This window comes from Orycteropus afer, unplaced genomic scaffold (assembly GCF_000298275.1).
Source record: "Orycteropus afer afer isolate SDZICR_OR568_19922 unplaced genomic scaffold, OryAfe1.0 scaffold00395, whole genome shotgun sequence".
NCBI lineage: Eukaryota > Metazoa > Chordata > Mammalia > Tubulidentata > Orycteropodidae > Orycteropus > Orycteropus afer.
The window spans coordinates 975074-988921 of record NW_006921982.1 but is presented as its reverse complement, the minus strand read 5'-3'; the positions used below and the strand labels follow the sequence as shown (position 1 = coordinate 988921).

At 36.0% G+C, this 13848-nt stretch overlaps 1 protein-coding gene across 1 annotated transcript in view; it reads left to right on the top strand.

Moving 5' to 3' along the window:
* The window catches only part of SPOCK3 (SPARC (osteonectin), cwcv and kazal like domains proteoglycan 3), a 1090476-nt gene that overhangs the window by 703730 nt on the left and 372898 nt on the right, over window positions 1-13848 (top strand). The window contains exon 5 of the mRNA XM_007953465.2: window positions 1868-1991. Within this exon, the coding sequence (XP_007951656.1) occupies window positions 1868-1991 (124 nt within the window). The remainder of the gene's footprint in view (window positions 1-1867; window positions 1992-13848) is intronic.

Here is a 13848-nt window from a genome sequence, read left to right as displayed (position 1 = left end):
AGAACTGGCAATAATTTTACTAATGTATCTGAAGAGCACATTATTTTGAATAATTGTATGCCTTATTTGATGACACAAGTTAGAAGAGCAGTTCAAGGAGAATATTTTATTTTTTTTAAGTATTATTTCTCTCTGTTGTGTTTATTAATTTAGATCCCTAGAAATGTGGTAGAATATCTTTACTTGTTTTTCAGTCATTGTTTGAATTTCCATTAGGGCCTGTGCCAACAATTTAATTAGTAATAACAGCATGGTTATTTTCCCATTATGTCTATTATGAGATAAGCTCTGTAGCCAGGCAGGTTTTAAAAGTGGTCTTTTGGCAGCAATTATAAAATTGATATGAAGAAAACATGTTTGGAACTATGATTAGCTTTGTGAAAATAATGTTTTTAAGAGAAAGAGAGAACCAGAGTGAGGGATAGACAAAGAAAAAAAAAGACAAAAAGAGAAAGAGAGAGGAGGGCCAATGATAAATACTTAATGCCTATTTAATATTAATAATTTAATAATTTAAATTTGAAACACATCATTTCAACGTCTTTTCCCTCCAATTGAAACTTCTTTTATATGATTCCTATCAATCTTTTGGGACCACTCTTTCTCTTGGTTTGTCTTTTTCTTGAGGGGAAAGAAAATAAATGTTTCTAGTGAAACAACTTTTCTCATCCTTACAAATATATCACATTGTTCTTTCTATAAGACAATTCTAATGAAAAAAGAATGAGTGTTGGTTTATTGGAGGACATCTACTTATTTTGTTGTACAGAAATCCTGTTCCTTTGCTTCAGTTTTCCATCTCTTATCCCTCAAGATGTGAATTGCTCATCCTGAAAGGCAAGGAAATAAGACAGTTTGATCAAAGTGTGGAAACAAATAATTCAGCTGAAGTTGAGTATAGGTAGTAGAATAGAATGGGTTTTCCTCAAGTTATTCTCATTCAAAGCCTAATAGATCTATTTAGAGTTATTCCTATGTAATGAGAGGTTTTTCTTTTTTATCATTAAACCTGTTAATTTGACTCTCTAAAATACTGGTGGATACTGGGAAATTGTTGTTGTTTGCTGGTTTTTCTAAAGTAAGATGCTCTTATTTTGAGACTCATTGAATGCATGCAGTAAGTGAGGTACATCCCTTTTCTGTTAACTCTAATGGAATACTAAAAGGGGTCTTCCTACCTAAAACCAAACCCACTTACATCAAGTAGATTCTGACTCATAGCACCCCCCATTAGGATTTCAAGGCTGTAAATCTTTACAGAAGTAGATTGCCTCATCTTCCTTCCACAGACCACCTGATGAGTTTGAACTGCCAACCTTATGGTTAGCAGTCAAATGCCTTCCCCACTACACCACCACCAGAGGGGTCTTCTTATTGTTGTTATGTGCCATCACTACGGAAGTTGATCGCCCAATCTTCCTTCCGAGGAGTGGCTGATGGGTTTGAAACACCAACCTTCTGGTTACCAGTCAAGTGCCTTAGGCACTATACCACCAGAGCTCCCAGATGTCAAGAGGGGTCTTAGGAAATGTCAAATATTTAAGTCCTTTATTGTTGTGCATCTGTTGCTTCTGTATCAAAAATATATTATAAAATTATATGCATACTAATCCACAAGCTGCAATATATCTATAGTCTATAGTGACTAGCAGAATGTGTGTAAGCAATACATTCTTGTTGCATTGTAGGAAAACTTTGAAATATGAGCCAAGGAGAATATTGTATGGATTAATAAACTGATAATGAAAATATAGTTTACCGATTTATCTTTGAATTGGAATAAAGGTAGAAAAATACATTATGATGATAGATAAAAAGTTTTTTAATAAATGCACTAAATATGGTTCTTTCATGTTTTTTTGAATAGTATGAAAGAAATAGGAGTAGGCCATAAGCAGTGGAGGAGCCCCATGTCATCCACCTGCAAGCAGTGCCCAATGGTCTACACCAGCCCTATTTGTGGTTCAGATGGCCATACTTACTCTTCTCAGGTAAATACAACTGTACTCATTTGGTAGAAAATGAGCAATGCACATTTGTGCATTAAAACTTTTAATTCTACAATGTAACCATCTAAATAATTTATTTAACTTTTTCAAGTAATATGAATAAGTCTATTAGTTTGAAATATAATAAAAAGCATATTTGTTTTACCTATATCACATGTTTAAAGATTGAAATATTAAAGCTATGGAAACTATGATTTCTTAAATATTAAAACTATTTCATTTGTGGATAATATGTAAGAGGTTAAAAATGTTAGCATACTAGACAATAGCATTATTATTTATAATAACAGTAGCAGGTATTATTTGTCAATATCATTGTTTTATCATATTTGATATTTCCTATACTATCTTGTTTAAGTTTCCAATGTTCTTTTTAATAGATGAGAAAACTGAGGATCAGAAACATTTAGTAAATTGGCCAGTTTTCCATGTTTAGTTGACATTGAAATCAGGATTTGAACTCATCTCTGATTCAGTACCTCTCCTCTCTCCTCTACACTACACTGTTTCCTTCTTTTGTTCCCCACCTTGTTCAGGTGTTTAGGAATTGTTAAGAACTTTAATAATATTTGAGAGTAGTTAAAGAAGACTTTGATGATACTCTTTGATTATGTGACAGAATGAAATGTAAACTTACCATCTCTTATTAGAAACCCTCAGGGCCAAATATACTTACATATTCAGTTTTGTATTGATTTGTTTTTGCTTTTTATGTTTTAGATAGATAGTATAGTATATAATGCTGAGAATCTTGGGAGCGCCTATAATAAAATATATTAATATCTCTTTAAGGAAATATGTAAATAGTCAATTAGAAAGGATCCATTAAGTCTATAAATAACCTCACTTCAGTTCGTATCTATTTTTACTAACTGAAAATGATTTTCAATTTTTGTTTGTTTGTTTTATGGATTTAGAGATAAACATTTATGTGCATGTAAATATTTCCTTACAACTTCCAATTAAATTTAATAATTACTGTTCTGAATGAGATCACTGAAGTGATAAGCTAGATTAATTTAATCAAAAACATATGTAAACTATTTAATGGTGACAAATACATACACTGTATCCTTAGTGAAGCTCCTATGTGTCTGCTTGGTAAAATTTTTAGAGGTAGAAGTGCTCATAGGAGAGGGGAGGGTACATCAGGGAGGAGTCTTCTCAGCATGCCCTTGATCTTGGTGAATTAACCATCATCCAGAATCTCAGGTTTGCAACCTTTAGAAAGTTTATATTGTCAACACAAGGGAGGGTGAATTTATCTCATATTTAAAAATCTTCCATAATATACATGTATAAGTCATTATACTGTTTATTAAATTACAGTAAGGGATACAGATTGGGATTTTCAATCTGATAAGCAGAGCTACATGGTGAGAAAATTTTAATCTTAATTTTATCTTTTGAACATTGAGTAATGAACAAGTTGAGTTAGAGGCAAGATTGGAATTTTTATTGACATCCATCAAAGATAGCTGTATGTCTTTCCTCATTAATACTTGTAGATGTTAGAAAATTGTAGCATTTTATTGTTGTCTTCCTAAATGTCAGCTGCTTTTATTTTGAGGTACATAATGTAAACCTAGTATTGACATAACTGTACTAAGGAACTGACAGGTAGGTTTGTTTCTGTGATGCCACTGCACTTGGAGAATACTAAAGATACTCCACCACTTTTTTGACCAACTTTCTCTTTAGGCTGCTGCTACTAGCAGACAAAACTCACATCAACATGTCACCATGGTAGGACAAACCGACAGACAACTTTGTCTCCCTGTTGGAAACCTCTCCTACCACCCTTATCTGGAATCCTGCAGCTGACTCCTCCTCCATCCTGGGTCCTGGGTCCCTTAATCCCCTCTCTCCCACTCTCCTACCCTGCCACCTTGGGCGTGCTTGGGTTCCCTCTCCTCACATGGATCCCTGCTGCTGACTGTGAGTTTTGAGGCTGAGCCACTGGTGTTTCAAACGCAGCAGGATGCACATGGTGCACAGGTATCAGACCAGCTTACACACTGAGACAGACTAGGCAGAAGGAAGAGGCCATCCATTTCTCAAAGTATTGGCCAGGGAAACCTTATGAATAGCAAAGAAACAGTGTTTGATACATTACCACACAACTTTATGAATACTCCAGTTAGGTTAGAAAGCTCTCAAAATAGGACTGGCAAAGAGCTGCATCATCAGAGTAAACCCAGCCTTACACATATAGATAAGGTAAAGCTTTCAAGACCTCCATTTGCTGATGGGGCACTACTCATATTTAGGACAAACAGTTGCAGACATTCATTAATCATCAGAACATGGAATGTATGAAGTATAATCTAGGAAAATTGGAAGTTGTCAAAAATGAAAGAGAATGCATAAAGATTAATATCCTCAGCATTAGTGACCTGAAATGGATGGGTCTTAGCCATTTTGAATCAGACAGACATATGATCTACTATGCTGGGAATGAGACTTTGAAGAGGAATGGCATGGCATTCATCATCAAAAATGATGTTTCAAGATCTGTCCTGAAGTACAGTGCTGTCAGGGATAGGATAATATCCATACACCTACAAGGAAGACCCATTAATATGACTATTATTCAAATTTATACACCAACCACCAAAGCCAAAGATGAGGAAATTGAAGATTTTTATCAACTTCTGCAGTCTGAAATTGATGGAACATGCAATCAGGATGTGTTAATTATCACTGGTGACTGGAATGCAAAAGTTGGATACAAAGAAGAATCACCGGTAGTTGGAAAATTTGGCCTTGGTGACAGAAATAATGCTGGAACTTGCATGGTAGAATTTTGCAAGACCAATGACTTATTCATTGCAAACACCTTCTTTCAACAACACAAACGGCAGCTCTACATGTGGACTTCACCAGAGGGAACACATAGGAATCTGAGTGATTAGATCTGTGGCAAGAGGCAGTGGAAAAGCTCAATATCTTCAGCCAAAACCAGGCCAGGAGCTGATTGTGAAACAGACCATGAACTGCTCATATGCAAGTTCAGCCTGAAGTTAAAGACAATTAAAACAAGTCCAAGAGAGCCAGAATATGATATTGAATATATCCCTCCTGAATTTAGAGATCATCTAAAGAATAGATTTGATGCATTGAACACCAATTACCAAAAACCAGAAGAATTGTAGGAGGATATCAAGAACATTATCCATGAAGAAAGCAAGAGATCACTCAAAAGACAAGAAAAGAAGAGAAGAACAAAGTGGATGACAGAAGAGACTCTGAAACTTGCCCTTGAGCAGAGAGTAGCTAAAGCAAATGGAAGAAATGAGAAGATAAAAGAGCTGAACAGAAGATTTCAAAGAGCAGCTCGAGCAGACAAAACCAATTACTATAATGAAATGTGCAAAGACCTGGAGTTTGAAAACCAAAAGGGAAGAACACGCTCAGCATTTCTCAAGTTGAAAGAATTGAAGAAAAAATTTAAGCCTTAATTTGCAAGATTGAGAGATTCTATGGGCAAAATATTGAATGATGCAGGAAACATCAAGAGAAGATGGCAGGAATACACAGAGTCACTGTACCAAAAAGGATTGGTCGATCTTCATCCATTTCAGGAAGTGACATATGATCTAGAACCAATGTTACTGAAGAAGGAAGTCAAAGCTGCAGTGAAAGAATTGGCAAAGAACAAGGTTCAAGGAATTGACGGAATACCCACTGAGATATTTCAACAAATGGATGCCCCGTTGGAGGCACTCACTCGGGTTATGCCAAGAGATTAAGAAGAGAGCTACCTGGCCAACTGACTGGAAGAGATCCATATTTGTACCCATTCCAAAGAAAGGTGATCCCACAGAATGTGGAAATTATAGAACAATATAATTAATATCACAACAAGTAAGATCTTACTGAAGATAATTCAAAAAGTGTTGCAGTAGTATATTGACAGAGAACTTCTAGAGGTGCAAGCTGGATTCAGAAGAGGATGTGGAACAAGGGAGATCATAGTTGTTGTCAGATGGATCTTGGCTCAAGGTAAAGAATACCAGAAAGATGTTTACTTGTGTTTTATTGACTATGCAAAGGCATTTGATTGTGTGGATCATGACAAATTATGGATAACATTGAGAAGAATGGGAATGCCTGAACACTTGATTGTACTCATGAGGAACCTGCACTTTGACCAGGAGGCTGTCATTCCAACAGAACAAGGGGACACTATGTGGTTTAAAATCAAGAAGGGAGTGCGTCAGGGTTGTATTCTTTCTCCACACTTATTCAATCTATATGCTGAGCAAATAATCCGAGAAGCTGGACCATGTGAAGAAAAACGTGGCATCAGGATTGGAGGAAAAATCTTTAACAACCTGAGATATGCAGACAATACAACTTTGCTTGCTGAAAGTGAGGATGACTTGAGGCACTTACTGATGAAGGTTGAAGAATACAGTCTGCAGTATGGATTACGTCTCAATATAAAGAAAACAAATATCCTCACAACTGGACTAATGAGCAGCTTCACAATAAATGGAGAGAAGTTTGAGGTTGTCAAAGAATTCACGTTGCTTGGTTCTACAATCGATGCCAATGGAAGCAGCAGTCAGGACATTAGACAATGTGTAGCACTAGGAAGGTCAACCGTGAAGGAACTGTTTCAAGTGCTGAGGAGCAAGGATGTCTCCTGGAGGACTAAGGTGTGCCTGACACAAGCCATGATATTTCCAGTCACCTCGTATGCATGTGAGAGCTGGACAATGAATAAGGAAGACCGAAGAAGAGTTGATGCTTTTTAGATGTGGTGCTGGCGAAGAATGCTGAAAGTACCATGGACAGCTAAAAGAACTAACAGATCTGTCCTGGAGGAAGTGCACCCGAAATGCTCCTTGAAAGTGAGAATAGCCAGACTTCATCTCACCTACTTTGGTCATGTTGTCAGAAGGGACCATTCCCTGGAGAAGGATGTCATGCTTGGTAGGGTGGAGGGTCAACAAAAGAGGGAAGGCCTTCAATGAGATGGATTGGCACGGTGCCTGTGATGATGGGTTCAAGTATAGCAGGGATCATGGAGCTGTCACGAGATGGAGCAGTGCTTTGTTCTGCTGTGCATGGGGTCGCTATGAGTCAGAAATGACTCGACGGCACCTAACAACAACTAGCAGACAACCCCTGCTTTCCCAATTCAGTTTCACAGGAAATCAAGTCACAATCACTGTTGATTTCTACCTAAGAAATCTGCTTAAGATCATATGACAGGACTTGTTTGATGATTTTGAAGTTACCAAACACTGAAGGAAGGAACACTGATGGAAGAATGGCTGAGCATTCAGCTGCTAAGCCAGGGATGATTTATTCCCGTTAGAGGATTGCAGGAGAAAAGGCCTGGCCATCAGCTCTCATACAGATTACAACCTAAGAAACCCTATTGAGGTAGTTCTGTTTTGTTATGTAAGGTTGCTATGAGTCAAAATCAACTCCACAGACAAGAGCAACAACAACAAACACTTCAGAAACAAATTTGCCACACTCCTAACTAAAATGAGACATACCTGTCATATTTAGATTAATTCAATTTAATATGAGTTCCCCCATTTTGCTCCACATACACTGAGCACACTGTAAGCCCACAGCTTTGTTTTTATAGCCAATAACCAATCTGCTAATAAGTAATCCACAATTGGATTACTATTTTGATATTTATTTGTTAGCTATTGCTTTTGATAAATGCCTTGCTTACATAGAAAGACATAAAAAAGCATGGTTCAAATGAATATGGGTCTTTTGTAACTTCCATTCACCACCATTATTTCTAATTCTCATTACACTTAGTGACTTTCCAATTTGTGCCACTGATCATAATGTAAAATGTGTGAATTAATAGGAGTGAGTTTGAATGAAGTGTATAAAATAATGAAAAGTAAGTTGAATTCTTATCCACCAAAAATTTATGTTCAACTAGTCTTCTTAATATTTTTTAATGTTTGTTGGGTTGGAAATTGGTACCAAGGTTCTCACTTCTTATTTTTTCCTACTGTCAAGAGAAAGCATTGTTCTAGTTTCTTTAGGAACTGATCAAGTAAAAAGAAAACAGAGCAAATGCCTTCTGGAAAAGATTATTGTATTATTTCTCCATCATCTACTTGTCAGGAGATGAAAATAAAAAATAGGTGCAGGATGCCAAGACCTTTCTCATCTCTTGGCTCACTAAAGTATGTTAATAGACTAAGGAAACTATCAAAGGGTAGATTTGAATAGGTTTAGCAGGGTTGTAAACATTTGACCTCATGGTAAAGGTCTTTTTTCTTGGAATTTGAAGATGGGTTGACCCTGAAGGTCTTGTTTGAAGACTTTAATCCCTAAATTGAGTAGTTTTGATATGGTAAGGATTAACCTGAAACCAAGTATCAATAGTCCATTGTGTGGGACCCTATACCTAGGATAGAAGCCCAGTTATGTCCTTAAGACCTCCTTATTCATCTTTCTGCATTAATGTTAAGTTCTTTTCTTATTAGTGTAGATAATATTCCTACAGGTTCTATTTCACACCCATATTTTTTGCTCATTATCTTTGACTCAACTTATAAAGATGAGCTTACAAATTATGTTCCACTGAACACCTTAGCAGGTTCTTGGAGGTCAATCTGAATTATAGTAGTTGTAGGAGATAGGAGCATGAGATGGGAAAGAGGAGGTTATCAGAAACTATCAAAAGGAAAAATATGATAAATGACATAACTTAGATATAATTTTAGAAAATATGCTTCATTATACAGTGTGACCAATTTTGTATAATTACTTTATCAAAGTTCAAGCTCTGACATTTGTCAGCTTTGTCTAGAATTCCTCAGAATCTTTTAAAAATGCATACACAGTATGACAAAGGAACAGATAAAGAACTATGGAAAAATACATTTACTTGAAAAAATATTGGAAAATTTGTGATTTTAAGAAGATGTATTTGAAATGTTATCTGCTTTTCTTTTCTCTAAGAAACACAATTGGCTTTGTTTAGAAACCTATTTAATCCTCCTTTATAAAAGAACTGATGTTTTCTGAATTCTTTCAAATTCAGCAATGCCAGAAAACTCTAAGTGTAAGTCTCTTCAAGGTTATTTGAGAGGTAATCATTCTTGAAATTGACACAAAATATGAAGGTCTTTGTTTCTTTACTTCAGGCAAAATCTGTTTTGATTGTATTGCTAAGCTACAATAGGAAATAGGAATTGTACTGCAATATAGTATCTGTATTAGACCATGGATATATTTGTCACTGACTTGTGTAAATTGTATATTATGTTTTCTGAACACAAGTCAATAAATAATACCAGTGTTTTAGAACTAAGCAGGGCATCTATAATATAAATTCCCAGGCAACAGGTCTTTGGTTTATCTTGAACACTTTTCTATCATGTTTAGTCATGTTATGCTTGGTAACTGAACTAAATAATAGTGAACTCCCTAGGAATAAACACTGTTTAGAAGAAATTGTGTGTATATGTGAATGTGTGTGTGTGTGTGTGTGTTGAGAAAAAGGAAATCAAAATAAAACTCATTTTCTACTGGAGTTCCCAAACTCTGGCTGCAGAAATGATGTTTGAATTGGTTTGGGATAGATCCCAGTAAATCTGAATTTTAAAACTCCCCAGGTGGACTTTATGTGCAACCAAGATTGAGAATCACTGTTGCATCCCTTTCAATTATTGCCTTTGAAATCGTAAATTTAAGACTATAAAACAGTAGCAGTATTATTATAGGAGAAACATTTACTCTATTGTTATTGTTGGTATTTAGGAGAATTCCATTTGAAGTTTCAGTCTTCTATTATGTTGAATATTTCTGTCATTTATTTTTTCCAGATTTGAGGCATTTTGTTACTTTCCCTGTATAGTAACAACTCTGTTGTTGTTGTTGTTGTTATGTGCCGTCGAGTCAGCCCTGACTCATAGCGACCCGTCCTTGGGTTTCCGAGGCAGTATCACTACGGAAGTAGGATTGCCCAACCTTCCTTCCAGGGAGTGGCTGGTGGGTTTGAACCGCAAGCCTTCTGGTTAGCAATCAAGTGCCTTAGCCACTATGCTACCAGAGCTCCCTAGTGACTATATATGTACACTTTGAAAAATAGGAAATTTCTGACACCTAATTATTGGAAGTTAGATGTGTTGTATGTATTAATATTTAGTATTTAATTGTCTTATCTTCCTTCCTTTGAATGCCTTTTCTGAGCTAAGATAATTTTATGTCAGAAGATCAATTATTAGAGACAGATGTGCACTGTTTGTATTTAATTTATTTTTCAACTTACACTAGGTTCTCCTTTCAGCTTAGGTATAGTAACTTGATCAATATTACAACTCCAGAAAATTATTAGGACAGTTTATTGGATTAAGATCTTCTTTAACATTGAAAAATAAAAGACATAATATGAGTAAACTGTTGTTATAAAACTTCCAATTTAAAAGGAACTTGATAGAAGGTCTATTGCAAACTTCTATGTAGTGTTTAAATCCCTAATATATCTTGTCCCATGAATTAAACTTCTGTATTTGCAGGAGTTCTGTTAGCAAAAGTTTTCTTTCCTTAAGTTGAATCAGCTTCTACCAGTCGCTATCCTTACCCATTGGAGGCACCTATTAAAGTGCAAAATGCATATTCTTTTGTCAAATTTTATGGGGGGAAAAATGAATCCTCTAAATTTCCCATTTAAAATGGAGCAAGAAGCTAAAATATATATGCAAAGCAGTTTATCTCCATTCTTTTAGAATTATCTTATGCGCATTTATTTAGACAAGGGCATTTTTGTGTAAATAACCTTCACTGAGTCTGAGGATTGAACGTTGTTTCCATAGAAAGCAATGCTAAGTTTTGAAGTTAAGTATTTGAAGTTCAACTTTATTCTTCTTTCTCCCTTTTCAGTATGACTCTGCCTGTTCTATGTCCTTTGCTTTTCTATGTGGATTTTAGAATCACTTTGTCAACATCTGTTGTTGTGTGACTTTGAGTAGATTCTGACTCATAGTGACCCTATAGGACAGAGTAAAACTCTGTTCCATGGGATTCCCTAGGCTGCATTCCTTACAGAGAAGCACACTATTGGGTCTTTTCTCCCATGAGCCACTATAAGGTTCAACCTGTCATCATTTCAGTTGGCAACTGAGCATTTAACCATTGCACTAAGAGGGCTCCTTTGTCCATATTTAGGGGAAAAAAATGAATTACAATAGGGATGTGTTGAATCTCTCTATACTGTTGGGGAGAGTTGATCACTTAGAAATACTGAACCCTCAAATGCACAAACATGGTTTATATCTCCCTTTAGTTAGGTCTTCATTAATTAAAAAAAAAGCCCTGCTGACACAGTGGTTAAAGCATTTAGCTGTCCTACAGGATCTCTGTGAGTGTGAATTAACTTAATATCAGTGGGCTTGGGTTTGGTCACTAATTAAGTTTTTAAAGTTTTTTGCATAGATATTTGTAGTGTCTTTTGGTAAACTTATTGCTATATATTTAATTTTTATTAATGATATTATAAATTGAATTATTTTTATTTGTTTTTCAAAAGCTTTTGCTTCTTGTATGTGGTGATAGAATTAATTTTCATGTATTGACCTTATATGTCACCAATGTTGTTAATCCACTTACTACTTTCAGTAATGGTTTATAGACAACTAATGTTTTTCTACATGGATGATCACCGTCTGAGAATAGAGATAGCTTTATTTATCTATATTTTTCTTATTTATATGCCTTTTATTTATTTTCCTTATCTTATTGTTCTGGTTAGGCTCTCCAATAAAATGTTGAGCATATCTCCTTACTTATTCAGTTTAGAAGAAAATTATTCAATGTTTCACTATTAGTAATGAAGTTATAAGATTTTGCATGTATACAAATATAATCTTCAACAGAGCTTAAGGTAGTGCTAATCAGGCTTTCTGTAACCATCTGTGATAGTTATGTTTGTGTGTCAACTTGGCTGGGCCTGGTTCAGTGGCTGGGCAGCTGGTGGTAGTTATTCGCCATGATGAGACTGGCAGTCAAATCTATGGTGGGATCTACCACAAGCAGCTGAGTAGCAGCTGCCTTTGGGTATGTGATCTGCTTCCTGTATATAAGGAGAAGCCTTGGGAATGGTCTCTAGCCTATGGTATGCTTGGACCCTGCATGTAGCCATGTTGTTGTTCGGCAGCCTGCTATGCTCTGCCAACCTTGGGATTTACAATGGACTTAAGTTAATGGCCTGCCGTGTGGTATGGTCAGGACAGTGCCTTTTTATTTGTTAACCTTAGGGCTTCTAAGCCTCAGCAGCCTGCAGATGTCTGAGTGAAGAAACGCCTCTAGCTCCAGTGGGCCAGGAACAGGAGGCAGAGCTGGACCCCAAGGTTGAGGGGCTTTCACCCAGCCCCCAGAGTCTGGCACTTTGAACTTGAACTTAAACTCTCCAAATTGTAAAAATAAACTCCTGTTTGTTAAGGTCATCCCATTTGTGGTATATTTCCTGTCAGAGTGGTACTAGGTAATGAGAACACCATCAAAGAGAACTAGAATATACAATCTTATTTCTTATATTTTGGGTTGTTATATATAAAAAAGGGAGCTCTAGTGGTGTAGTGCCTAAGGCATTTGACTGGTAACCAGAAGGCTGGCAGTTCAAACCCACCAGCCATTCCATGGAAGGAAGATTGGGCAATCTACTTCTGTAATGATACCACCTCGAAAACCCAAGGAGGGGTCACTGTACATCGGATCTGACTCGATGGCAGTAAGTTTGGTTTGGGTATACTTAAAAACCTTATACCAGCATATGTTTCATATTCATATAAACATATATTCACATATTCATTCATGTAGTTCATATTAACTTTTATATCTTAGATAATACAAACTTTGAGAAAAGTGTCACGTGTTTTATGAATCTTTCACATAATTGACATTTCATGTTAGCATTTAGGCCAGTTTTAGATACGGTTGTAAAATAAATAGAATATTCTTGAACCTACATGTTCTTCAAGAGAAATATGTATCTATACCCCACTTATTAATTATCTCATTATCTGACATTTCTTATTTATCACCATAGTAAAAATATCAACTATCTGAATATTTTGCACATTAATAACATATGTGTGGTAGTAACAAATGACAAGGTAGGTGTAAGGCAAGAGTAACACTGGTAGTGATGGTTAAGGTTATCTGTCAACTTTACTAGGCTGTGATTCTCAGTTATTTGATATTTATGTAAAGATACAATATGGCAGTTAGGTAACAATGTAGTCATCTTCCATTTTTACATAATGGTGATTTACACATAAGAGAGGGCGTAATAATAATATTAGTAGATGTATACTAGTAGTAATAGTTTTAGAATAAGTATTAGATGAAGAAATAATTGAGCAATAATGTCCAGTACTGTTCTAAATACCAATTTAGTCCTTAAACAATACTAGAAGAAAGATTCTATGATAATTGTCAAAGTACAAATTTAAAAAATGGGGCACAGAGGGTCCATGAAGCTGAAAATAATAATGCCGGAATTTGAACCCAGCTTAGAGCTCACAAAGTTAACTATTGTGCTATACTGTTGTGGTGTAGTAATTTGCATTGTATGACTTTTCTAGCCATAGTGTTAGTAACTCCTACCAGATTACTGGGTGGGACCATGCAAATATGTGTCAACTTGGCTGGGCAGCTTGTTGTTGTTGTTGTGTTGTTAAGTGCCATCGAGTCGTTTCCGACTCATAGCAACCCCATGCACAGCAGAACAAAACACTGCCTGATCCCACGCCAGCCCCACAATCCCTGCTATACTTGAGCCCATCATTGTAGCCACCATATCAATCCATCTCGTTGAAGGCCTCCCCCTCTTTCGTCGACC